Genomic DNA, 25381 nt, shown 5'->3' with positions numbered 1-25381 from the left:
ACTGTCTTTGCCCTTGAATGCTCCTTACACTTTCTTGCCTCCTTGCCCCCGCTGTTCCACCAACTGGGATGCTGCCTTCCTCCCTATCGCTCTGCTGTTGAAGCCACACCTGGACTTTATGGCCCAGAGTAAAATACCACTTCTTCCTTTTGCAGTCCTTCCCCCAAGCAAGGGATCTCTGTGTCTGTTGAGCCCCCTAAGTCCCTGATTGCACCTTTCCAAGGAGAGTTACTTTGCTGTGGTCAGAACTTTCCTTTCCAGGGCCGGCCCGTGGCTCACTTGGGAGAGTGCGGTGCTGATAACACCAAGGCCCCGGGTTCGGATCCCATATAGGGATGGCTGGTTCGCTCACTGGGTGAGCGTGGTGCTGACAACACCAAGTCAAGGGTTAAGACCCCCTTACCGGTCATCTTTTTTTTTAAAAAAAGAAAGAACTTACCCTCCCAGGCCATAGGTCATCTTAGTACTGTCCTGCCCATCCCAGCTCCCTGTGCAGACTAGGCATTCAGTTCTGTTTGGCTTAGTTAGATGAGCTTCCTCCCCACAGATGTTTTCAAAAAGTCTGAAAAACAGAGAAAGCTCATTAGGTTGAGGGGTCAGGGACGGGCTGGTGTGTCTCTCACGCACGCACAAACCTACACTCTCTGCTCATACTCATTTATGTACGGCCCCTCTCGGTAGATGTGTGTTCATAGAAGGGCCTCAGTAACCCCTCACACCCCCCAAGAATAATAAAATTTTCACCCTTGAGTTAGTCAAAGTTCTTACCTCCCCGCCTCGCCTCCCCGCCGCCTCCAGTCCCTGCTGGACCCGTTTCTCCCCAGCGTGAGCAGTTCCTGCACCTGGCTGTTGTAGGAGGGTCTCCAGGGACAGCGCCTGGAGGCAGAGAGATCTGCTGCCCCAGTTTCCCTTCATTCTTCCCTGCCCCCCTAGAGTTGAGCCTGAGAGGACTCCGTGGGCCAGCCGACACTGCTCTCATACTCGAAAGGACTACCAGCCGTGTGCTTGTGCTGTGAACTCGGGCCCTTGGCAGGAGCAGGGAGGGGCTGTCTCCCAACCACCACGTGCCTCAGGCTGTTCGTCATTAAAACGCCCATCAGCTTACACAGCACACCAAACTCTTCTCTCCTCACAGGATGCTTCAGCCCAGCATCAGGGTTTTGACCCACATCAGCTTCCTCCTCCTTCGGCTCATCCCCACAGGAGGAGCCTGGAACACCACTGATGAGCACCACCAGAAACCTCCTGTTTAGTTTCTCACCTGGGCACCCACACAGCCATCCTCATTCCTTCTTTTTTTTTTCTTTAACATGTTCCAATTAAACTTTATTTACAGAAACTGTTGGCCGGCTGTATTTGGACCAAGTGCTGTAGTTTACTGACCCCTGGATTAAATGATTGCTTGATAATTCAGGCAAAAGAGATAAGGAAAGTATACATTTTTTTTTTCCTTTTTTGTCTTTTTTCGTGACCGGCAATGGATCGCAACCCTCAGTGTTGCCCCCGCACCTTGCTTAGCCAGTGAGCGGGAACCAGTCTGTATGTGGGATACGAACCCTCGGCAGGAGCGCTGCCGCGCTTCCCAAGCGGCGCACTGTAGCAGTGTGCCACCGGGCCGGCCCGAAAGTATACATTTTTAAGGGTGTTTCATTTAAGCCCAGATTGGATCAAGGAGGAGTTTGTCATCCTTTTCTATATTACAGGTTATTACTTTGACTTACGGTTTCACTCTTCAGCTGCGATTTTACCTGTTTTAGTTTTACTTGAGGATTTTTTAAAGAACAATCAATGCTAGTACAAAAAGTTATCTCTCATCAATTCTAAACGGGTGGCTGACCAATTCAACTTTTTCTTTTATGCCCCACTGTTTCTTATAGGAATGATTAATGAGGGAGGAGGGGGATTAGGCAGAAAGGACAGCCAGAAAAGAGAACTGGCAGCCCAAACTACCAGACTTGCAGTATCTATGATGGTTCTACAGTCCAAGATGTAACTTTTTTTTAAGTCAATTGATAAGGAACAAATTTAACACTCAAAAGATTAATGTCCTTAATGTAAAAAGAACTCTTAAAAATGAATTAGAAAAATATAAGCAGAAATTTGGTGAAGGACACGAGCAGATAAGTTACACACCCCAAAGAAACACATATGGCTAATAAATACATTCTAAGATGTTGTTGTGGGGGGGGGGGGGCTGGCCCTTAGCTCCCGTCTCAGGACCCCTGGCAGTTGACTCCATTTCTTGCCTGGCTGTGGGCAGGGGTAGGGCTGAGGCCCACAGCCCCCAACTCAGGACCCCGGGTGCATCCTCATTCTTATTACAGAATTGATGTATTCATCCATCCATCCATCATCCATCCATCCACTCATCCATCCATCCATCCATCATCTACTCATCCATCCATCATCATTTCCATTCCTGCATCCTGTCTTCTTTCTCTCTCCCAGGGGCATATAGTGAAGATTATCCAAAGATTCCAATGTTGATCTGTGGTGGTGTGGAGGGGTTTTGGCTGAGGAGTGGTACTTGCAGCAGATCTAAGGGTTGTGAGAAGGTTCTGGTGTAGGTGGCCATTGGAGTGGACCAGGCAATTCTTTGTCTAGAACTGGAAGCCCTGTTGGTGCTGGAGTGAGAGGGAGAGCATTTCTGTAGGACTGGAGGTGACTTCCTGGGTGGTAGGGCTCAGAGCCCCTTGAGATAGGTTCCTCCATGGAGACAGGGACCTCTCTTGTTCATCTGGTGTCCCTAGGGCCTGCAACTGTGCCTGCCACATAGGGATGCACAATACATTTTCTCCTCAATAGGTTTTTCAATTAATTAATAAACTGATCAATGCAATAATGTGACTTTCCTAAGGTCACACAGTTAGTCAGCAGCAGAGTGGAAACTAGGATCCAGGTCTGACTGCTAATTCCACCAAGTGCTGCCCCACGGAGTAGGGCCTTGGCCCCTTCTCTCCTTGGTGCCATTAACTTCCAGGAGAAGGTCCAGGGGATGTGCCCAACCAAGCCTTGCCTTGGTTTCCTTTGTTTGGGATTGGATGCTGGCCTGTTGGCCCTGGGCGTGGGGTGTTGGGCTGACTTCATTCTGGCCTCAGGTCTTTTTCTCCTTGGAGTTCCTGGCCTTGCCCTCTGGCCCATTTACATGTGACATATGGCCCCTTTTTCCTTGTCCCCCGGAGGGTGTATGTAGTTGCAATGCTTGCATGTTCCCTGGAGCTCGGTCTGAAGGTTTCTGGCTGGCCCTGAAGGAGGTGGTAGATTCAATGGTTAGGCCCTGGGGAGCAGGGGCTAGAGGAATGGGTAGGTAGAGGCAGTGGGGCAGCAGCCATCTTAGGGGTGGGGTGGGGTGGATCAGAGGGAGCCCCAGACATATCGTCTGTGTACATGAGACAGGTGGGCAGGACAAGAGAATGAGGGCCTGGTGGCTCCAGTCCCTGAAAGTCATGGGGCTGTGACCCAGGGAGGCCAAAGTGCTGCAGATAAACGTCAATAACTACAGTGCTGTGGGAGCTGTAGGCAGAGGCAGAATTATGTATGAATTATGCAGAGCTGGGAGCAAATGCTTTCAGTAGTCAGGAAATTCCAGGCACCAATGTGTTTATTTTGATAAGTGACCACCTCCCTATTCTGACTGTTGCAGTTCCTGGACAATTGTAGGGGCTGCTTTCCTCATCCTGCTCCTGGTAGCTCTGTTGGCACGGGTCTTCGTCAAAAGAAAGCCACCCCGGGACCCGCTATTCTACGGTGAGTCTCCACAGAGGGAAATTGTGTCCATTTAATAACATACTACTTTGGCCTGGGTCACAGGCTTCTCCTCCGTTGTGAATACTGAGAACCCAGTGGTAACAGCTGCTGGAAGTGTGGTGCTATTTCAGGACAATGTGGCCCTCACCTCCACGCTGTCCTCTCCCAGGCTGTAGGCCCCACCCTCTCCTAGTTGGAATCCTGGTGGAGGGTTACTGCCAGGGCCAGGCAGGATGCCCCTCCATTCTTCACCTCTCCCCCACCCTCGTGTCCAGCATGCTTTGGCCTCTGTCCTCTGACCTTGACTCTTCTGCCAGCAACTTCCTGGGCTTCCTGCCTTCAGCCTGCTATTTGCAGTCCCCATGACCTGGTGCAGAACTTAACCATATGGTGCTTCAGTCTGCACATTTGTATAAAAAGGACAATAATAGTACCTACTACAGTTGGTATAAACATTAAATAAGATATTTATTTATTTAGGTTGATTTAGTATTTATTTATTAATATTTATTTAGTATTTAGAGCAGTGCCTTGCAAATGTACATGTATGTTAAATAAATAAAAACACCATTGATTGAGCACCTGTAGGGTGCCTGGAAAGGCTCTGAGCACTTTAGCAATATTATTTAATCTCCACAATTCCTCCGCTTGCAGATGAAGCTGGCTCAGAGGTGCTAAGAAATGTGGTCGAGTTCACATAGCTAGTGAGAATGGCATTAACCCCAAACCCCTGACTTTGTCATGTATGTTACCTCAAGCAAAGATATTACTGGCTTTTGAGTACTTCTCATGATGGCACTTTTCTGGGTATTTTATTCGTTTAGTTTCTGCTTCAGTAATGCTTCATATTAAACCCTCCCAAATCTTGGTGTCCTAGTGCAACAAACATTTATTTTTCTTGCTCATGGGTCTGTGGGTTGGCTGGGGCTGTTCTGCTTTAGGCTGTGGGTTGGATTCAGGGCTATTCCGTGTGTTGTCTTGTTCTTGGACCAGCAGCTCCACATGGCATGCCCTTCTCATGGTGGATACAGAGGCACAGAAGGACTCATGGAAAGAAAGTGATGTCTCTTAAGGGCTTGGCTTAGAACCACTGTCTTCCACCCACAGTTTACTGGTCAAAGCAAGTCATACAGCCAAGCCCAGCATTAATGGCATGGGAAGCATTCTCTGCCCACAGTGGACCTTAGCAAAAGTAGGGTGGGAAAGGATTGTAACTAGTTTTTCCCAACTCACATATAAAAAACTGATGCTTACAGAAATGATGTAACGTCCACAAGTTGCATAGCTGGTCAGTAGATGAGTGGCCTGACTCTAAGGCACGTGTGTCTTTTTCCTGCCTCACTCTAGTTATCTTCAATCTGGCCCCAACCTAACCTTCCAGACTAGTCACCTGCTGCTGTCCCTCCTCTCCTTCTCCACTCCATTGGGCCCATACTTAACTGTACTGATGTCTCTCTTGACTCCTCAAGGTTAGACACCTGCTCTTCTACACCCTCAACCCCCTATCCTGGTCTCTGTTACACCTTTGAGCACACTGCCACCCCAGGGTCAGAACACAGGCCAGACTTCTCGCCCACTAGAAGGTAGAGGCCATGTCCTTGTCATCTCTAACACAGCTTCTGACACACGTTGGCATCAATAATTGCTGGTAGATTATGTGCTGAACACTTCCTTTTCATGGGAGACATACCATGGCTAATCACCTGGGAGGCTTCTGAATAATGAGTGTCAGAAAGTGACGCTGTCAGCCAGAACTGGGCCGTAGGCGTCCATGGAGGCACAGGGAAGTCATGGTCAGCAGGCAGGACACACGTGGGCCTTTCACTCCGTCTGAGGAAAATATGAATGCTGGACTCCTGGCTGCAGACTCTGTGCAAGGCCAGATTCCCTTCTCTGTGAATTAAGCTTACCTGCTCTCCTCTCCAGTTCTTTTTTCACAGCTTTTCTTATATCTTTCTGCTGTCCATTCCATCTCATAGTCTAAGACACAGACTTATTACAACTTGAAAATGCAGCTTTCTTGACAAACTAATATGCATTAGATTTGATCACCCACTGTTTAAAAAGATTACGTAGTTATTTTTTGCTAGTAGTTTTAAGCCCATTTAAGAAATTCTCACAACTCTAGCAAGATTCTCTAAGCTGCTACAGCTTTCCTTCTTGAATATTCAATTTATCATCTTGTATTCGTTTTTTAAAATCATTGGCCTTTTTTCTTAAAACCGTTGTCACTTGCACATCAGCCACCTGTCTGTCTTTAGGATCTCCAGTATGGAACTGGGCAAATGGATTAGACACACTGTGAGTTGCCCTGCTTGGCAGTCATTGACATGAATCTCCTTTTCTAAGTCATTATTTTAAACTTCTCCTCATAGTGGTCATCTCTATGCTTCCTTGGCCACTTAGTTACTGGCTTTGTTCCCAGTGCCCAGGTGGAATGTGGGTTTGGCACTGGGCAGCCACTTGTAGGGGAGTGGAGAAAGGGTGGGGTGGCTTGGTGGAATCTTCTGGGACAGTCAGTGGTGACCTTGTCATTCTCTAGCTCCGTGATGCATGTTCCCTCCGTGAGAGCACTTGGGCAGGGATGGGGAGAACACAGGCAGAGATTGGCTGGATGTGCAGGAGGTATATTCTGTTAGTCTATGTTGACAGTGTCCACAGCATCTTCTGGAAAACATTAAAAACATTCCATAATTACTGGCTAATGCCAAGCTCTGAGTAATTGTCTCCTGAGCCACTGCTTTTTAAACTGCTGCCTTCTTTGCTCTAGTTTACGCAGTTTTTGGATTTACCAGTGTGGTGAACCTCATCATAGGCCTGGAACAAGATGGAATCATCGACGGGTTCATGACACACTACTTGAGAGAGGTATGGGATTGCTTAGTGATTATGAGGCTTAAACCAAAGAGTCAGCAGCCCAGCTCACGTAACTCAGAGACAGAAATCCTCCCATTTAGAGTAAGCAGGTACGATACACAGTGTTTATGCACTTGGAAAGTGAAGGAGAAAGATAAGATTAGATCATGAGAGGCAATTCTCTTCAATGTTTAGCTCTCACAACTCCTCCCTAACTCGTAGCACACCACATGACCTACCTTTTCTCTTTATTTGTATTTAATATAAATGAGGTACTTTAAATGAATTTACTGTTTGTGTGTCTGTGCATACATTACTATTTTAGAAAGCCCAAGTCAGTCTTAAATTTGTAAAGTAGCAAACACTGAGGCACTTAATAGCTTTAGAGCAGAGGAGCGACGTGCAAAAGCCAGGCCTTGAGAATCTTCATCTGGCATAGGAGTATGGTGGACTGGAAGGAGGACGGAGAGGTAGGGAGACCATTTAGCAATGAAATAGTGGTCCAGCGAGGGGCACTGAGGGCTTGACCTAGGTGCTGATGAAGGATTGCCTAGGGTGACATTATAGAGGTAAAATTGATAGGATTTGTCAAAAGACTGCATAGGAGAATGAGGAATAGAAAAAACACCCTGTGGTTTTGACTTGGGTAAGCTGAGTGGTATTGCCATTAGTATAGAGAGGCCAGGTGGGGGACAGGTTGGGGTGAGAAGGTGTTGAATTAAAGGAGTTCAGGTGAGTTCGAGGGGCCCATGGGCCATACAGTTCAAGATGTCAATCAGGCTGCCAGGAGAGGCCAGCACTGGTTCTGAGAGCCCAGTGTGCAGGCATGAATGATTGAAACCATAAAAGCAGATGTATTACCGAGTCAGAGAATGTCAGAGAGAAACAATGTGGGCCAGGCATGGGTACAGAAGCACAACTTTGGTGTTGTTTTCTCCTCTGTGATTTTAATTTGATTTGGTTTGTGGGAGAGATGACAGAGCAGTCCTTGCCCCGGAGGAGCACAGAGCTTCGGAGAATGCCCACTTGTTTGGCTGGCTGATGGGCTGGTTGATCTGCACTCTTCCTTGTTGTAGAAAGGACTTAAAGCATCTCAGGGAGACATGGGAAACAAGCCAGGAGAGCTCAAATGTGGGAAAAAGAAGAAAGTAAAACAAGATGGAGTCAGAACGACATTAAAAACCCACACATATTTGAAAATGATTTTCTAGTAGTCACCTAGAAACATAACCACCTGGAAAAGGGAAATGTAGTTCATCATATAAACTAGTGTTCATAAAATTAAAAATTTCCCAGAAGTATGGCTCTTCTTGGTAGTACAGTCTAGCTAGACACTAGCTATGTGACCTCAGGCAAGTCTTGTGATCTCTCAGAGCCTCTGTTTTCTCATCTGTAAATTGGAGTCAGTTGAGTCCATCCCAAAGGGTTGCTGGGAGAGTTGAATGAGGGGTTGGGTGTGGAGCTCTGAGGTCAGTGCCTGCCTGCCTGTTTGTCGACATGTATGTGGGGAATGAGTGCCGTCACTATTCCCAGCCCAGCAAGCCACAGGATCAGCATGAATTATTGAAGTCATAATAATTTATGGTGAGCAAGGTCTTCTGCGGCCACAGCCAAGCACCTTTTATCACAGATTTGGCTTGGCCTCAGTGAGTTTGCCCAACAGCTAGGATTGCCCATAGTGCCATCTTCCTTTGTATCGCTACACAAACCTGTGTTGATGTATCATAGGCTAATCGGCCAGGCATTCTCTATTTGACCCTCTGTGGCTAGACCTTGGTTTTGGCAGCTCCCGGGTAAAGTTATATTTTCATGTTCCTACCAGTTTTGTAATTTTGTTGGAATAGTTTCATCTTCTCAGACTATCACAAATTAGTTCTGCTGTTTTATTTTACTTGCAATACAGGTCTGGTGCTCTGCATTTTAATGTTCAAGTCTTAAAATGAACTTCTTTTTAATGCTTTCCTTAGGGTGAACCGTATCTGAACACTGCATATGGGCACATGATCTGCTACTGGGATGGCTCTGCTCATTACCTGATGTACCTGGTGATGGTGGCAGCCATAGCATGGGAGTAAGTCAGTACGCCTGGTGTGTGCTTTTGCCACCTTAGCAACCGATAAGCCGGTATGTAAGGAAAATGTTATATGTAGAGGCAAATACGCAAGCAGGTTATAACTGCACATGAATATAAGTTCCATGGATACAAGTTAGATATGGCTTTATTTTCCTCATACCACTGCCTTTTTAACATGTCCCTTTGGGTTGCTCCCCCTGCCACAGTGACAGCTCAGACAGACCCCTTAGCTTTCTAATTATGTTCTCTTATAAGAACAGAATCATTTTCAGGAATTAAAGTCAAACATATTCTAAACCTCAATTCAAAATTTCAAAACTTCATTCTAATTTCAGTTCAAAGCTTCTCTCTTTTCCTCCTGTTCAACGGAGCTCTGAGGCTGGGGGGCCTGGACTGAGGCTTGGGTATATGGTCTGTCCTTTTACTCCTTCTCAACCAACCCGCAGCTAGCTCCTCTGGGAATGTGTGTATGTACATGGGATTAAAGGGAAAAGGGCAAAGTCTTATGTGACAGCTGCTGTGTTTGGGTACTAGTAGCCTCTATCATGATATGCTAGCTGTGTCTTGTGGGGCACATGTGTGGGTTCTTTGGACACTCCTACCACAGGAACCTTTGCATTGCACCAATCCCTGAAGTGCTCTGTTTGGCTGGATTTGTATGATTCCCTACCCATGGTACACACACAGCTTCTTTCTGCTGGGGTCCCTGTAACCCAGATGGTACACTCTTTGGGGAGGGATCTTCTCAAGATGGCTCAAGCCCAGCTCTCTTCCCAGGCCTCCATTTAGTTCCAAGTTAGAGAAAGTCATGCATTCCTGCTCCATACAAGGTTGAAATGCAGCTTGAGCTACCACTCCCCTGCCCCCACAATGCACTCAAGGACAGCTCCAGCTAATTCCTGTCTGTGCTCCTGCTAACAATCTCAGTCATTGTGAATGGGCCACCTGAGATGGCTGCATTTGATCTGGGGGCTGGGGTGGGGCAGGAGGTGCAGTGTTCTCCATTTCTGTTTTCCTTCAAAGAATCTCCTTTTAAATTTCTCATAGCCTCTTACACAGTATGGAGTTGAATTATCAGGTTATCAACTGAGGGAACTTTTTGTCAACACTGAAGATTAGGAGTATATGTCTAGCAGCTCCTTTAGAACACAAGGTACATGTCACTTATCTTCACCTTTGGGGCTTTGGCCAAAATTGGGTGACCTCAGGGAAGGAAAGTCCATTTAATTTAATATCCTTTTACTCATACTTATGATGATTTAAAATATGGATCCAATTTTCTTTCTTCTTTGGACCTTTTTTTCCTTTCATGCAGTGAGTTCCATACATAATAGGGAAATGCAGGAGTCCTTTGGTAGTGATGACCATGTTGTAGTTTAATAGAAGATCAGTGTAGCAAGCATAATTTCCTATTCAAAAGGACACAAAGAAGGTTCTACAGTTTATCACATATGGAAATGAAGTTTGATTACCAGTGTTCCTTGTGTTTGACTTATTACTCTTAATTCATAAGTTTTGATTAATGTAATTTACTAGCGTGTATAAAAAATATTTAGAATCATCTTTTCCTAGTAGTATTCTGAGACAAGTGCACTAAGTCAAGATTTCTCCTGTTACAGGGAAAGTTATAGAACCATTGGCCTATATTGGGTCGGATCTATTACTATGAGCATTGTTGTTTTTGTTCCAGGAAACATTGTAGGTAAGAAACTTTATCTTAAAATTTACTTTCCTTTTCTGAGACCATGGGTATTGTTTTTAAATACAGAATGATCTAGAGGGGTGAGAATGGTGTTTATGGCTACATTCAGTGTGCAAATATTTCTTATAACTCTGTATTATATGAGGACTTCAAAAAGTTCGTGGAAAAATGGAATTAAAAGATAAAAATAAAAAATATAAACTTTATTTCTCAACATAAACTTCATAAGTTCAAGACACTTTTGTAAGTAATGATAGCAGTCATTTAGTCCATTGTTAAAGAACTGAGGGTCCTGGGAATTTTACCATGTCAATAAAATCTTTTTTACATTATTAATTGAAGAAAAATGGGCACCCTTTAAGGATTTTTTTGTTTTATTTTTTGGTGGTTGGCTGGAACAGGGATCCAAACTTGTGAACTTTTTTAAGATTAGGAAACAAAACAAGTCAGAAGGAGCCAAATCAGGACTCTAATGTGGATGCCTAATAATTTCCCATCGAAACTCACAAAATTGCCCTTGTTTGGTAAGAAGAGTAAGCAAGGAGTATTGTCATGGTTGAGAAGGACTCTGTGGTGAAGCTTTCCTGGGCATTATTCTGTGAAAGCTTTGGCTAACTTCCTCCAAACACTCTTATAATATGCAGATGTTATCATTCTTTGGCTCTTCAGAAAGTCAACAAGCAAAATGCCTTGAGCATCCCAAAAAACTTTTGTTTTGACTGGAATACTTCCACTCTTGGTAGCCACTGCTTTGCCTGTGCTTTTTCTTCAGGATCATACCAGAAAAGCCATGTTTCATCTCCTGTTACAATTCTTTCTAGAAACTCTTCAGGATTTTGATCCCACTTATTTCCATTGGAAGCTCTGCTCTTATCTGCAGCTGATCTGGGTGCAACTGTTTTGGCACTCATACATTAGAAAGTTTGCTTAACCTTTTCAGTCAGAATTGTGTAAACCGAACTGACTGAGCTGTCTGTGGTGTTGGCTATTTTTTCTGCTGTTAGTCATCGGTTCTCTTCAGTTAGAGCATGAACAAGGTTAACTTTTTCCTTGCAAATTGATGTGGATGATCTGCCGCTGCGGGCTTCATCTTCATCATCATCTTGTCTCTTCTTAAAACCAGTTATCCATTTGTAAATTGCTGATTTCTTTGGAGTATTGTTCCAATCAACTTTCTGTAAAGCATCAATGATTTCACCATCTTTCCACCCAAGCTTCCCCATAAATTTGATGTTTGTTCTTGCTTCAATTTTAGCAGAATTCATGTTGCTCTGAAAGGGGCTCTTTTCAAACTGAGGTCTTATCCTTCTTAGTTCCTCAAACTCGATCCTGTTCAGACATGTTATAACAAGTTAGTATGAGTTTATTTTGATGCAAAAAATTTTTGAAATTCATGGTTTTTTCTTTATACACATTTTCCATGAACTTTTTGAATACCCCTTGTATAACTCCTAACACACTATAAGAACTCAATAAATGTATTCAGAATTTAAGACTCTTGCAGGCTAAAATAAAAGAGGTTATTTATGCATGTCGGAAATCAGGATATTATATTAAATATACTTTTAAAATACTGTAGATAGAACACGAAGACTGTTAATATGCATCCAATAATTTTAAATTTGTTTTTTTTGTTTGTTTATTAAAAATATTGTCTGGCCACCTAGCGACATTTTAGATGACTTGAGATGGGGAGGTATCCTAAATGTTACTTGTGTTTACGTATGCTTTTGGCAAACTTTTGACTTTCTCTTTCTCTCTTTTGAATAGGAAAGTATGGAACACGAATTTGCCCTGCTTTTTTCTTAAGCATACCATATACTTGTCTTCCTGTTTGGGCTGGTTTCAGAATCTATAATCAGCCATCAGAAAATTATAATTATCCCTCAAAGGTGATTTTATTAACTTTTGATGTAACCTGTTCTCAAACTCATAGGGCTCCCTGACATCTACTGGCCAGCTGGCCAGTGAATTGAACTGTGCCTACATGGACTGGAACATTTGGGACACTGAATCAGTGTAACTGTTTTGATTATATAGCACTAGTTTACATTTTAGTTAATGTAGCCAAGATGGTCTGTTTCTGTCTGAATACATCTGCCTCTATTGGCCAGGCATACTTTTGGGAACTTCTTGTGCCTGCAATCACATTGGCTCTATCAGATTGTGCATTAGTGTGCTGAGTGAAGTCCAGAGTATGTGGTCTCTCTGGGATTGCCAATGGCCTGGATTTTGAGCATCTGGGCACCTCTTTCAGCAATACTTACACATTTCCTGCCCTGAGAAGAGGCTGGAGAGATACTGCTGTTCAAGGTGGTCCACATAGACAAAGAGTCTGATTCCCAAGAGATCAGGCACATGGAGACTTGCTATAGGATGTCTTCTAAGACACCTCCCTTCCATTCACAGCCAAGGTGGTCAGGGTGAAACAATACTAACTTGACAGGTACTCTGTTAAGCTAGTTTCTCTTACTAAGTTTCTCTTTCTTTTATAGGTATTAGATCCATAAGCAAGAAGCTTTAAGCACAACTGATATATGAAAATATGAATTACTAGAGATAATCAGAGCATGATGATTAACTTTATAAAAAGATTTACAATAGAATTCATTAAATACATTATAATTTACAAACACTTCCTTTGCAAACATTTAGCCACCTGGTATGTAAACTCAGGCTGTCACACTGATAACTGATACTCTCTTACATCCCTTTGAGGAATGAAGTGATGGTTAAAAAGAAAAAGCAAAAAAAAAAAAAATAGCCTCAGTCCTGGTTTCACAGCTCTTTTGAAGGGTCCATGTCAGTGTGTCAAGAATGTTCATGTCGTAAGACATACAGAGCTGTTTATTATTATTATCATTTTTAATGCTAAAACACATTGATGGCCAGGACCAAATGGGCATTGTCATGCAGTGCTGAGAGGAATGTAAATTCAGAATCGCTCTGCAAAGCAATTTGGCAATGTTCTATCAACCTTAACAAATTTAACCCTTCAACCTAATAATTCCACTTCTAGGGCCCTGACCTCAGAAAATCATCAGAGAAATGCCGTCACAGATTTATGTATGAAGTTGTTTATCATCACATTAAGTGTAACAATGAAAAATGCCTAAATGTCCAACAGTGGAAGAACAGTTAAAGTATGGTGCTTCCATATGGTATTGTTTTAGAAGAATTTTTAATAATGTAGAAAATGCTTCTGATATAGGTAGTTGAGTGCAAAAAGAAAACAGAATTATTTATATGCGAAGTCCTACTTTTGTTAAAAATACAGTACCGTGTGTGTATGTGCATACACATATATTTGTATATGACTGGAAAAGTATACCAGCTGTTAATAGTGGTGTGGCAGGTTTATGGTTTACTTAAATTTTTTTCAAACGAGTGTATCTTACATTTATAATCATAAAAATGTTATCTCAAGAAAAAATATGGACTCACAGAGCTAGAAGGGCCCTTCGAGATCACCTAGCCCAATTCTCTTTATTTTACAGATGAGGAAACTGAGACTTAAGTGGGGAAATGATTTTCCTAAAGTTCCATAGCCAGTGGTTTATGATATGAATTGTGAATCTTCGGAATTCTGTTACCATCCATCATCATGGCATTTAATGTTTCAGTAGATTTGATTCTTCTTTGGCACTTTGGGTCTGCTCTTTAGTTACAAACTCTATTTTAGGTTGTTCAAGAAGCCCAAGCAAAGGACCTGCTGAGAAGACCATTTGATTTAATGTTGGTTGTGTGTCTCCTCCTGGCAACTATATTTTGCCTGTTCAGAGGCTTGGTAAGCATAACAGATCAAAATAACATAATATTAATATACTGTTAATGCTTCCAAATGGAACAAACCCAGAAATATATTTTTGTTTCTTATCAGACTTTTTATTTTTTAGCAAACTAACAAACTATTCCTCCCATGAGAGCCTGGGGCCCTCTGGACCTGCTTTCTGCTGCTCCCACCCTCACCCTTCTGCTTTCAAGGGGCAGCTCATCTTGGGTGGTTTCATAGCACCTCCTTTAGATCCTAAGACCAAGCTCCACCCAGAAGTATCTTCCTTCTCCTATTTTAGGGCACCTGAAAAATAAGCCATCAGAGTCTCATTCTTTTTATTCCTTTGATATTTGATTTGAATGTAAATATCTTTGTTAAGGATGATACCCTAAGACTCCAATATTCTTGTGGCACAGAGCACCCGTGTGTTCTCAGGAGTAGGGGTGATGGGATTGAGGAAGGGGTACCAGATCAATAATTCACATATATGTAGGGTCATGCTAATTTCTCATTGGAAGGAGTAGTATTGAATAAATTAAGGCTTGGAGTCTTTTGTATTGATGGGACTGATACACATTAAGAGCAAGCAGGCATTTCATTTTTTTCTATCTTCCCTTTATCAATATATAGTGTAGAAGTTAAGAAAATGGCCCACAAGCTTTGGTATTAGAATCCTGGCCATTTACTGCTGTGTGGCCTTGGAAAAATTGCTTAACCTCTTTGACCCTCAGGTTTTGTCCTCTGTAAAATAATAGTACCGAACTTATGGTTTGTGTTGAAGATTACAGAAGATAATGCACATCGAATACTTGGTAGAGGGCCTTCTACATAATTTGTGTTCAATAAATGATTGCTGTCACTATTTTTATTCATCACTGATCCTTCACAATGCCCCAGTTTCATGACTTATTCTTAGTAGAAATAAATTTGAGCAGCTCAGAATTATATAGTTAATTACATTCAGCTTCAGTGACAATTACTATTCTAAGCCTGCTGGCACTACACAACAGTTGGAGAGCAGAGTGGCAAGTGTAAGCTGACATAGCTAATTTATTCTTTTGGGGTCCTTGGGCTATAAGGGGCCTGTGCAGCTGGCTGTGTTCAGGGTGAGAAGCTGTTTTAAGAGTTTTATCTGTGGATTGTCAGAAACTTCCTGGAGGACAGTTGGTTAGTAGGACGAGGGGCACAGAGAAGGAAGTAAAGGAAAAGGTAAGGCCATAGTTATTTGGTTAGTTTGCTGTAATTCCTGAAGGTCAAACAACAACAAATGAGCCCCAGCTGCATTCTTGCTTAGCTATATCCACTTCCACATGCACATTAGAAAAAGGTGTGCATATGCAGGTGTGCATGTGTGGTGGGTGGGGCTTTTGCAGATGGGTTTTTGGGTTGGGGCCCATTTTTACCAACTCTGCCATTGAACTGTGTTCATATGTTATCTAGGTGGGTCAGCATTTATAGCCAAGTACATGAGGAATGGTGCCTGAGGGGGAAGGTTACTCAGAGGGGACCTAGTAATATGCCAGAGACACTTGTCTATTCTATAGCCTAGAGTCTACTCCACCGTAACTAAATCTACTCTGCTCTCTTTCAAAGTGGACACAGGAGGTGGCTTCAGACAAGAGGACTCTGCTTTCAAATCATTATCCTTTTCTGCCCCCAAGGCCATATACTCTGTGAGGCACTGGAGAGAGGAGGATGCTATTTTTGAATCTTGCAAAGCATAGTAAGATGTATTTGGTGTAGAAATGTACTTTTCTTCCTGTAGGGACTAGTTGGCTAGTTATTCCCAGGAAAAGTGAAACTGGTAATTAATAGCAAGCTCTGCTTTGGCCAGCCAAACCCAGACACTTAAACTCTGAATATTTGAAGGGAACCCAAGAATAGAGCATTAGTTTCCATTTCCTGCTCCACTATTAACCTCTGCTTAATCTCCTTAGAGTAAATCTGCAGAATATTTTCTTTCTTTCCCTTTCATTGATGAGCCTCTACAATGCATAGTTTTTGTTAAATAGCAAAGCAGCTTGTGACTAAACCTGGCACATTTAGCCTTATCAGCAAACCTAAGAACCAGATATGACTGTGTTTTTATAATGATTTATTTTTGTTCTTAGATTGCCTTGGATTGCCCAGCTGAGCTCTGCAGATCATATACGCAATTTCAAGAGCCCTACCTAAAGGATCCTGCTGCTTATCCTAAAATTCAGGTCAAGTAATTTTTTTCTAAACAAAGACTTTTCTAAAATTAATTTTCTCTTTTTTTAGAAATGGGAAAATGTGGTCCCATGTAAGAAATAGGAATCGACATTTTCAAACATGAAAATGTTAATTTTTTTGTACTTTTTAGTCAGGTCAAGTTAACTGCTAATTTGCTGATGTTATTTTTCTGTTCTATACAGATGCTGGCATATATGTTCTATTCTGTCCCTTACTTTGTGACTGCACTTTATGGCTTAGTGGTTCCTGGATGTTCCTGGATGCCTGATGTAACACTGATACATGCTGGAGGTCTAGCTCAGGTACTAAGAATATCCTCTGTTGAGAAAGTTTACTAGTTATCTAACTATCATTGCTGAATATATGAAAAACATCTCTGCTCAGTGTTTAGAGTAGGAGACAGTTATCAGACATGTTGTCACCTTCTGTTTTATAGTTCTTTAGAAGACATTTCTGTAAATACATTCTATTTAAATCTCATGATAACTATCTGGTAGATGTGCCATCTAGTTACACAGATGAGGAAACCAAGGTCCAGTGAAGTTAAATGATTTGCCCAAGGTAACGTACCCAGCAAGTGGCACTGCTATTTTACAGGACTGTTCCCCAATCTCTGGACACCATGGCTACAAAAAAAGGATTGAGACCTTTTATCTTCAAGATGCCTATCTAAATTTAAGATTTCAGAATTCTGTTATATTATGCTATACAGAACCAGGGAAACTGGTTTAAAAAAAGTTCTACTCCTGGAAAGTAGGGCCTGTCATTTGATCCCTCTCCTGCCCTCCAACCACCACCACCTAGCCTAGTCTCTGGCCTAGAGTAGGTATTCAGCAAACCCTTACCGCATTAAACTGGAAATGAAATGATCTGTGGAGTTATCACACAAAGCACATTTTTACAAGATAATTAGAAAAACGAGTTGATATCTCAACAAGGAAAGAAATTTTTTCTTACTAGAAATAAAAAACCAAGTGAATTCATCTTTTAAAAACACTATCTTCTTGTTCTTTTCAAGCAGGCATAAGAATGAGGTTCATTCAGAAACTGGGTATATACAGTTACTTATACTCATGGTATAGTAACCATAATGGCAAAAAGACACTAGAATTACAGGGCTGAAAAATAGTTAGCAGTATTTAAGGGGCCAATGGGTTAAATCCTTCTGGTCTGAGTTATTTCTTAACTATAAAATTAGAATATTAATATAAAAAAAGTTGATATAGCATCCACAAGTGATGGTTCCTGTCCTTTTCTTGAGAGACTTGATAGAGAAGAGAACTAACATTTCTCCCCTGGTTATAAACTGCTACTTTGCTCCTCCTTTGCAGATGTCTAAATACTTGATTCCCCAGGCCGTGGTTTTGGGTCTTTGTTTCTACATCCTTCATTACCTTCTACAAGCCAATGACTTCCTATTCTCTGCCTTCAGTCCAAATTGCTCCCAGACTCCTATATGTAATTCCGTACTCAATCTTTTCACCTGGATCTCTCACTAGCACGTCAGATTTAATGTCTAAAACAGGACTCTTGATCCTCCCCACTTCCCTTCCACTTTTCCATCATCTTTGTAAACAGCCCTTCCTTGCTACCAGCAGCTTAAGCCAGAAACTTGGAGTAATTCTTTACACTTCCCCCTATATCTAGCCCATCAGTAAGTCAGGTTAGTGCTGTCTCCAGGGTAATTCTCAAACCCATCCACTTTTTCCAGCTTCACTGCAACTACACTAGTCCCAGCTCTCATTACCTTACTTCATGCCAGGCAAACCATGTTAAATGTTTTACTTACCTATTTATGTAAGAATAGGCTATGTGCTCTGCTGCAGTAACAAATACTCAGTCGTTCAACACAATAAAATTTAGTTTCTTGCTCCTGCAAAGATCATGTGGATATTTTCAAAGTCCAGGACTGGCACCAACTCAATTGCAAAGGAGGCTGGTAAATGTGGTTTTCCTGTGTGCCTCAGAAGAATAACACTGATGAACACACAGAATTATCTTTGCAACAGTTTTTAAAAACATCTCAATTTAAAGATAAGGAAGTAAGGCTCAGGACATCTTAAGGTTGCAGTGTTACTAAATGGCAGAACAGGGATATGAAATCCTGTCTGACTCCAAAGCCCATATTCTCCTCTGCTGTTATCTCCCCAAGCTAAATGCAAACAATGAGCTATGGCACAGAATCCTACAGCACAGTCAAACTTTGTATGTGGCACAGAGGAGCTAGAGAGCATTTGGGGGGTGGGGGTGGGACGCAGTGACATCTGAGCTGGGCTGTGAGGGCTGAGTGGGGCTTTATTAGGCTGTACCTCTCCAGGGAATAGGAGGAAGCATTTAGTAGGAATGTGCAGGTCAGGGGACTGAGTATAGCTTGGCTTTTATTTTCTCAGCCTGGTTTTCCTGTATCCTCCAGGATAGAGGAACTCAAACCCACCTCACTCTTGTCAGCCCTTTTTAAAAAGAGAATTAGAGTGCTAAGAGTTTGACAGGTGTGTGCTTTGCCTCCATGATCAAGCCTCCTATGCATGCCATGTGCCTTGGTCTGTCCTGCACCAATCCCGGATGCAGGGACTCTTGAGTGTCATCAGCTCAGAGGCTGGCAAAAGAGGCCAGATGTTGGACTGAGTCAAGTCTCAGGAGACAACTGGACAACAAGGCAGGAAAACCTAGGCAAAGACCTAGTCATGTGGATGGGGTTAACAGTTAGGAGGCTTAGGAAGGAAAGGCTTAGCTTGGGGGAAAACAGGTGCCAGACCTCAAGCCTTGCAGGAATCCTTGGGCTCATACATCACTGCCCGGTTTGACAAGGTAGCCTAAAGGCCCTCTCTTGCCGGTGAATGCCCAGACCCAAAGGCTCTAAATATCAGGATGGTTCTCCTAACCTAGCAGGTGAAGAGTGGCATAATTCAAGAAGTATGTCTGGCACTCTCATTGCTCTCAGCTGGGCTTTAACATCTACCTATTTGTACTATTTAGGCTAAGGAAAGGTTTCAAATCATGCTCCAACAAAACACTGCATATGATAAGAATGCTGAATTAGTTATGTGATTTGTACTTAGTGAATACTTGCTTATGAAATGGGTTCTCATCTTTGGAGGGTATCTGACACATCTATCATAGAAAGCACTCTCCATAATCTTGATCAGCACCTCCTTGCTTGCTAAAAGTGCCTTTCCTAAGAAGGCTTATGCATTCATGATCTCACTAACTTTATCAAAACCTGCTTTTATTGAAAGATCAAGTGAACTCCCAAGATCTAGGCGATTTAATAAGAAAAAAAAAATTCTTTGAAAAAGTTTTACATCAGTATAAGGTCAATGGAAGACATGCTGGGTAGCCCTTGGGTCCTTGATTTTAGACTACACAGGAGTCTGCCAAATTGATTGCCTTCAGAAATCAAAATATCAATCAAAAAGTAAGAGAAAATTTAATAAAGTAAAACCAAGACACTTTTAGACCAAAGAGTTCCACTGGGGACTTATTCATAACCCAACTACCTTTTCATACAAAATGCTTCCTATAGGTTTAAAGTTGCAAATCTAATTTGAAAAGTATTATAGCTGCTTAGATCCAATTATTAGCACTTCCTATCAATTGAAGTATTTTCTCTGCTAAAGTATCATTGAAAATGAAAAAAATTAGAGCCAATATAATTAATATAATTAAGAGCATGAGCTCTGGCAGCAGACTCTTTGAAATTCCAGTCTGTTATTGTTTAGTGCAATGATTTTGGTTACCTCAGTTTCCTCTCCTGTAAAGTGAGGATGATAGTTCTTTTCTCAGAGTAGCTGTGAAGGTTAAATGTAAAGGCTTAGAACAGTGCCTGGCACATAACACCTATGTAATTTTTTTATTGCTGTTATTATTGGTAGATTCTTAATAAGAGTTTGGGGGAGAAATGCCTTATGTTTTTAATCTGTAGACAAATTATTTAAGCTATGTATACTGTATATAATTAACTAAAAATCAAAGAAACTGGGGGAAAGCTCTGGGACGGATTCACAGTGGGTTTGGCAGTTCTGCCATCCCACAGCAATAGAAGAAGAATCATTTTCACTTCAGTCAGGTAATTCCCCTTCCTGCTCGCTGTCCTCAGACTCTCCAACTCCCTGGCTATTCAGATGCCATGTACTTTTCTCACAAAGGGGTCTGCCTGGAGGCTTATCTGTGGATAATTTGGTTATAAAGAGATGACTCTACTGGAAGAGAATTTCATAAGTTTTTTTTTTTTTCCTTTATGGAAACCTTTAAGAAATATCTGCAACTGAAAGTTTAGGAAGAATATGACAAATCCCATCTTACTCACTTGCTTCTAGTGTGACTCATTACTAAACATCATTAATTAGTATTCAAATTAGACTTTGGGTTTAACATCTTTATGTGCTTGTTATCCTTTAGTGGAGAAACTAACAGTCAAAAAGTCAACAAGGGAGTCTAAAAGCAAAGAGCCCAGGTTTTCAACAAAGTAAAGCACCATATTATGAATATATATTTCAGTTGAGTTTTGTATTTGTGTCTGTGCAACAGCCCCATGTACTTGGCACTGTCCTAAGCATGTCACAAATATCAACTCATTAAACCCTTAAAACAACCTATGAGGTAGCTTCCATTATTAGCCATTTTTCCAGATGAGGAAGCCACAGGCTTATTATATACTTTGCCCAAGGCCATACGCATACTGCTGGTTTTGTGGTGGAGTTGGGATTTCACTCTGGCTATCTGGTTCTACAGTCAGAATTCTGAACAATACTATTCTGCTCAGAAAACCCTAAGAAAAGAACATGGTTTGGGATTGGGTACTTATACTGTGTTAGCCAAACAGCCTGGCTACTGTCCCAATGTTCACATTAGTTTTTGCCTATAATATTCATGTGGACCCCTAAAACTCTTTCAGTTCTTTCTTCTGGAGCCAAGCTTGTGATTTTTAGTCATCCTTTCCAGGTTGTCTCTAAAAATATAAGAAAACGGAGCTATTAAAGTTTAACCTTTGTTCTCCTTTATTGCCTCATTTTCCATTCCAATCATACATTCTTAAAAAAAATTAGTATATCTCTTAATTACTTCTGTAAGGTAAAAAACGATTTAGAAAGAAGTAAAGGAAAATTATTAAGGACTCGAAATCACTGAATTATGCAAAAATTTCTAGGATCCATATAATTTGTACTTGTAATCCTGGGCCACAATGATTTCACTGAGCCACCTGAACCCAGCTTAGCGCTCAGGCTGAGCTCTTCAGGCCTGTCATAGGGAGGCCTTGTGTGCTGGTGGGAACATCACCCAGGAGACACCATACAGCCCCTTATCATCTATGTGCTTGGGAAAAGAACCTTCCTTAGATGAGGTTCAGGTTTTTCGGAAACTTTAGAACCCTGGACACTTAACACCATATGCCTTAGGAGGAAGCTATGGCTGGATGCTCAGTCAGGTATGACTGATGATGGAGGTATGGCCATCAAAAATACAACCATTAGGGGCCAGCCCGGTGGTGCACTCGGTAGAGTGCGGCGGCGCTCCCGCTGAGGGTTCGGATCCCATATGGAGACTGGTCCGCTCACTGGTTGAGCGCGGTGCGGGCGCGGCACCGAGGGTTGCGATCCCGTTGCCGGTCGCAGTACGGGCGCGACACTGAGGGTTGCGATCCCATTACCGGTTACGAAAAAAGACAAAAAGGAAAAAAAAAATACAACCATTAGAACTGTGAGCAGTACTGGGAACTGCAGACAACAGCATCTCTTTTGATTAGGAATGTATAATCTTTGCTCCTTGTTAAATAATTCTGAATAAAAAGGCCTACTAAAATAGGTACAGAGAAATGCTTTGTAGAAACTTTTTGTGTTTTGACAGTCACAAGACCACTGTTGTTGAACGTTTATTAAACTCTAACAATGTGGTAGGTGCCACACAAAACATTAGACACAGTACCTGCCCAGTGGGCTTACAATCTAATCTAAGGACATAAATCATTTTTTTAATGTTGCCATGAGTTCGCTGTTCATGAAAATGAGGTATTAACTGCACTGGTTAGTGCAGGAAAAGAGCCTACAGTATCGCTGACTTTTCACGAAGGCTTCTCTATGCAAGTAGGCACAACTGCTCATACTACTTATTCTTTCAAAGTATGGTTGGCATTTTCACAAATTTGGTGATTCTGTGATGTGTACAAGTGTCTATAAAGATAGAGCCACCAAACGTACATTTCTGAAAACCAGGGTTCAAATCTGGCCTCTAGTCAGAAGAAAGTTTGTTTATATATTCAGAAAACACTGTTAGTCAAAACAGGCCCTAGGGAAATATAGTGAGGGTTGGGGGGGCAAGCTCCTGTTGAGAGTTCCTAGAGTGTCCACAACAGCAGTTCCTCAGGGCAGCCCCATAAAGTGCCCTTTACTCTCAAGGTCTTTTGTCCTTGTAGCCCAGAGATGCAAATACATTTGCTGGCTTCTGTTTGGGCATCTGCCCTTGGGGAGGTGTGTCTGAGGGCAGAGCCCTCTCAGTGTCTCATGGATCATAATGCAGACAATCCACGTGCTGGTCCTTGGCAACACACCACACTAATTAAATTTTATCTCCAAAGAGTAGCAAAAATGTACCAGAGATCTCCAGAATGTATCAGTAATTTGTAAAAATGCAGCCCATTAAAATATCTGCCACTGATACAAATTCATAAAGATGCTGCTTTAAAAAGCTTGTCCTTTTCTTGTCATGGTAAAGTCAAGTGGTAAGTAACACTTTATCTGTTAACCACTTAGAATAAGTTGATTTCATATGGAAGGAAATATAAAATGACTTATACGTATTTAAAGCAAATTATTTAGTTCTTCATTCTTGTTATTTCTATGCCTTCTCTAGATTGCGATATCTTCACTTTGATCCTGATGAATTAATAATTTACTACTTATTACATTTAGATTCCCAATCCTTTATTCATGTATATCTTGAATTTCAGCAAGAAATGAAAATGCAGACTATAGGGTTGCATTTTGTAATGATACAAGCCTCCTGTGGAAATCCTCTCACAGGAGCTTTTAATCCTGCTGTGGCCTGCATTACTTTCTAATAGTTTTCCTCTATGCTTATGAGAAGTATCAAAAAAAGACCAACTGGCACATTCTGAATATGTGTTCTGAACAAGTATGTAAGTGCAGAGGGAGGCCCTTGCCTTTCCATTTTGCAAACTCAGATTAGGCTGACAAGTCATACTTCTAAATAAATTATAATTTGATTTGAAAACGATGCCTGCAGATACATTTGCCATTTTATAAACAGCAAACACCTAAGTTGGTAACAACCTTATCTTACAAAAATACCCTTGGTATTTTTTAAGTTGCATAAAAAGCAAATACATGAATGAATAAACAAACAAAAAATACATAGTCAAAGGGCTTTGAGCTCTTGCTCCAAGGAGTAAATGAAAGACTGATAAATGAAGCTGAGGTCCATAGCGCTTCTCTTTAAATTGTTATGCTAAAAACAAACTCTGTACTTTATTTTTATTGGAACACAATTTGTGAGCCACAACTGAGTCTCTGTGTAGGATCTTCAGAATGCCAATCCAAAAAAAAAAAAAAAAAAAAAAAAAAAATTGAGATTTTATTCTGATTTTTCTGTTAAATTGAGCCATTAATGTATGGGGCACTGGATGGGTTAAAATCACTGGCATGGTTTTTTACCAACTGGCATATTACCAACTGGCATGATAAAACCACTCTAAAGAATGACCATATCAAGAATGACCCTAAATTTAGTGAAAAATATATTAAAGACCATGGATTGTTTGAAGGTATTTTGCCTGCAGGTGAGACTGGTTTTGAGGGCACAGAAATATGGTCCAAATGAACCATTCAAAATTCATCATGCATCCAATGGAAAACAAATTTCATGCTTACTAATTTTCTTTTCTTAACACAACAGGCTCAGTTTTCTCACATTGGTGCTTCTCTTCATGCTAGAACTGCTTATATCTACAGAGTCCCTGAAGAAGCGAAAATCCTTTTTTTAGCATTAAACATAGCATATGGAGTTCTTCCTCAGCTCTTGGCCTACCGTTGTATCTACAAACCAGAGTTCTTTGTAAAAACAAAGGCAGATGAAAAAGTGGAATAAAAATATTATTTCATGTTCTTTCTCTTTAGATTATTGACTTTTGTTATACTGGTACTGATTTCACTTCCTTCCCATATACACATACTTAAGAATACATAAATTCTTGCTGTGCAATGTGTGAGCTACATGGTATTGTGTGGGTAAATTTTCTTTTTTTGAAGTTAAAGGTGAGAAAAAGTTTGTTTAAAGAAATATATTTGAAATTATTTGTGAATAAACCTGATCATCTATCTCATTATTCTGTTTGACATATTAAATAATTATAAGTGTGAAAAATTACAATTTAGTGCCTACAATAGTGAGCGTGAAAATGAAACTATTCAAAAGTGAGTATGGTCTACGCATATTAAAAAAATGCAAAACAGCAAATGCAGATTGGAGAAATAACTTTTGCATCTAAGAAGTATATGTTTTACTATCAACGTTAATATAAAAAAGGGCAAATCATCAGAGTATTTTAAATGTTGTTTGAAAAATGTTTTCCCAAGGAAAGTATATTATTTACTGCTGTTTTAAAAATTTCTTTTACTAGGTTTTCTTGTGTGACTCTAAATAGCTAAAGAGGGATTGATAATTTTATCATTATGCTTAATCAACACTTGTTTTATTGGTGGCTGGAAATATTTCAACTGTATTTCTGTATTTTTAATAAAATTGATTTTTGGCCTTTTATGAAGACAAATCTTATTAAATTTGAAATATGGCTTTTTATTTAAGAAAATCTGTCACTTATATGTTTCAATTCAAAATGTCATCTACATTCTACTTATGTTTTAATGTGAGCAATAAAGAGGCTTTTTGATGAATTTACTAAATTTCACTAATTTTAAAACAAATTAAAATATTCAAAATTAAAAAGTACCTTTTAAAGAAAAAGAACTGGATTGGCATCCCTATCTTTTTATGAACTTTT

The 25381-nt window shown here is 41.1% G+C and overlaps 1 protein-coding gene across 1 annotated transcript; it reads left to right on the top strand.

Moving 5' to 3' along the window:
- The first annotated feature begins 3626 nt into the window (after nucleotides 1–3626).
- Nucleotides 3627–25344, top strand: TM6SF1 (transmembrane 6 superfamily member 1). The gene is made up of 9 exons (XM_008567584.1): nucleotides 3627–3747; nucleotides 6518–6615; nucleotides 8571–8674; nucleotides 10297–10379; nucleotides 12150–12271; nucleotides 14062–14166; nucleotides 16266–16358; nucleotides 16551–16670; nucleotides 24277–25344. Exons 2-9 carry the CDS (start codon nucleotides 6595–6597, stop codon nucleotides 24466–24468), a joined length of 840 nt encoding a protein of 279 aa, XP_008565806.1. The 5' UTR covers nucleotides 3627–3747; nucleotides 6518–6594; the 3' UTR covers nucleotides 24469–25344.
- The last annotated feature ends 37 nt before the right edge of the window (nucleotides 25345–25381 follow it).

The sequence above is a fragment of the Galeopterus variegatus genome, unplaced genomic scaffold (assembly GCF_000696425.1).
Source record: "Galeopterus variegatus unplaced genomic scaffold, G_variegatus-3.0.2 Scaffold333, whole genome shotgun sequence".
Taxonomy (NCBI): domain Eukaryota; kingdom Metazoa; phylum Chordata; class Mammalia; order Dermoptera; family Cynocephalidae; genus Galeopterus; species Galeopterus variegatus.
This window is presented reverse-complemented; position numbering and strand designations above follow the sequence as displayed.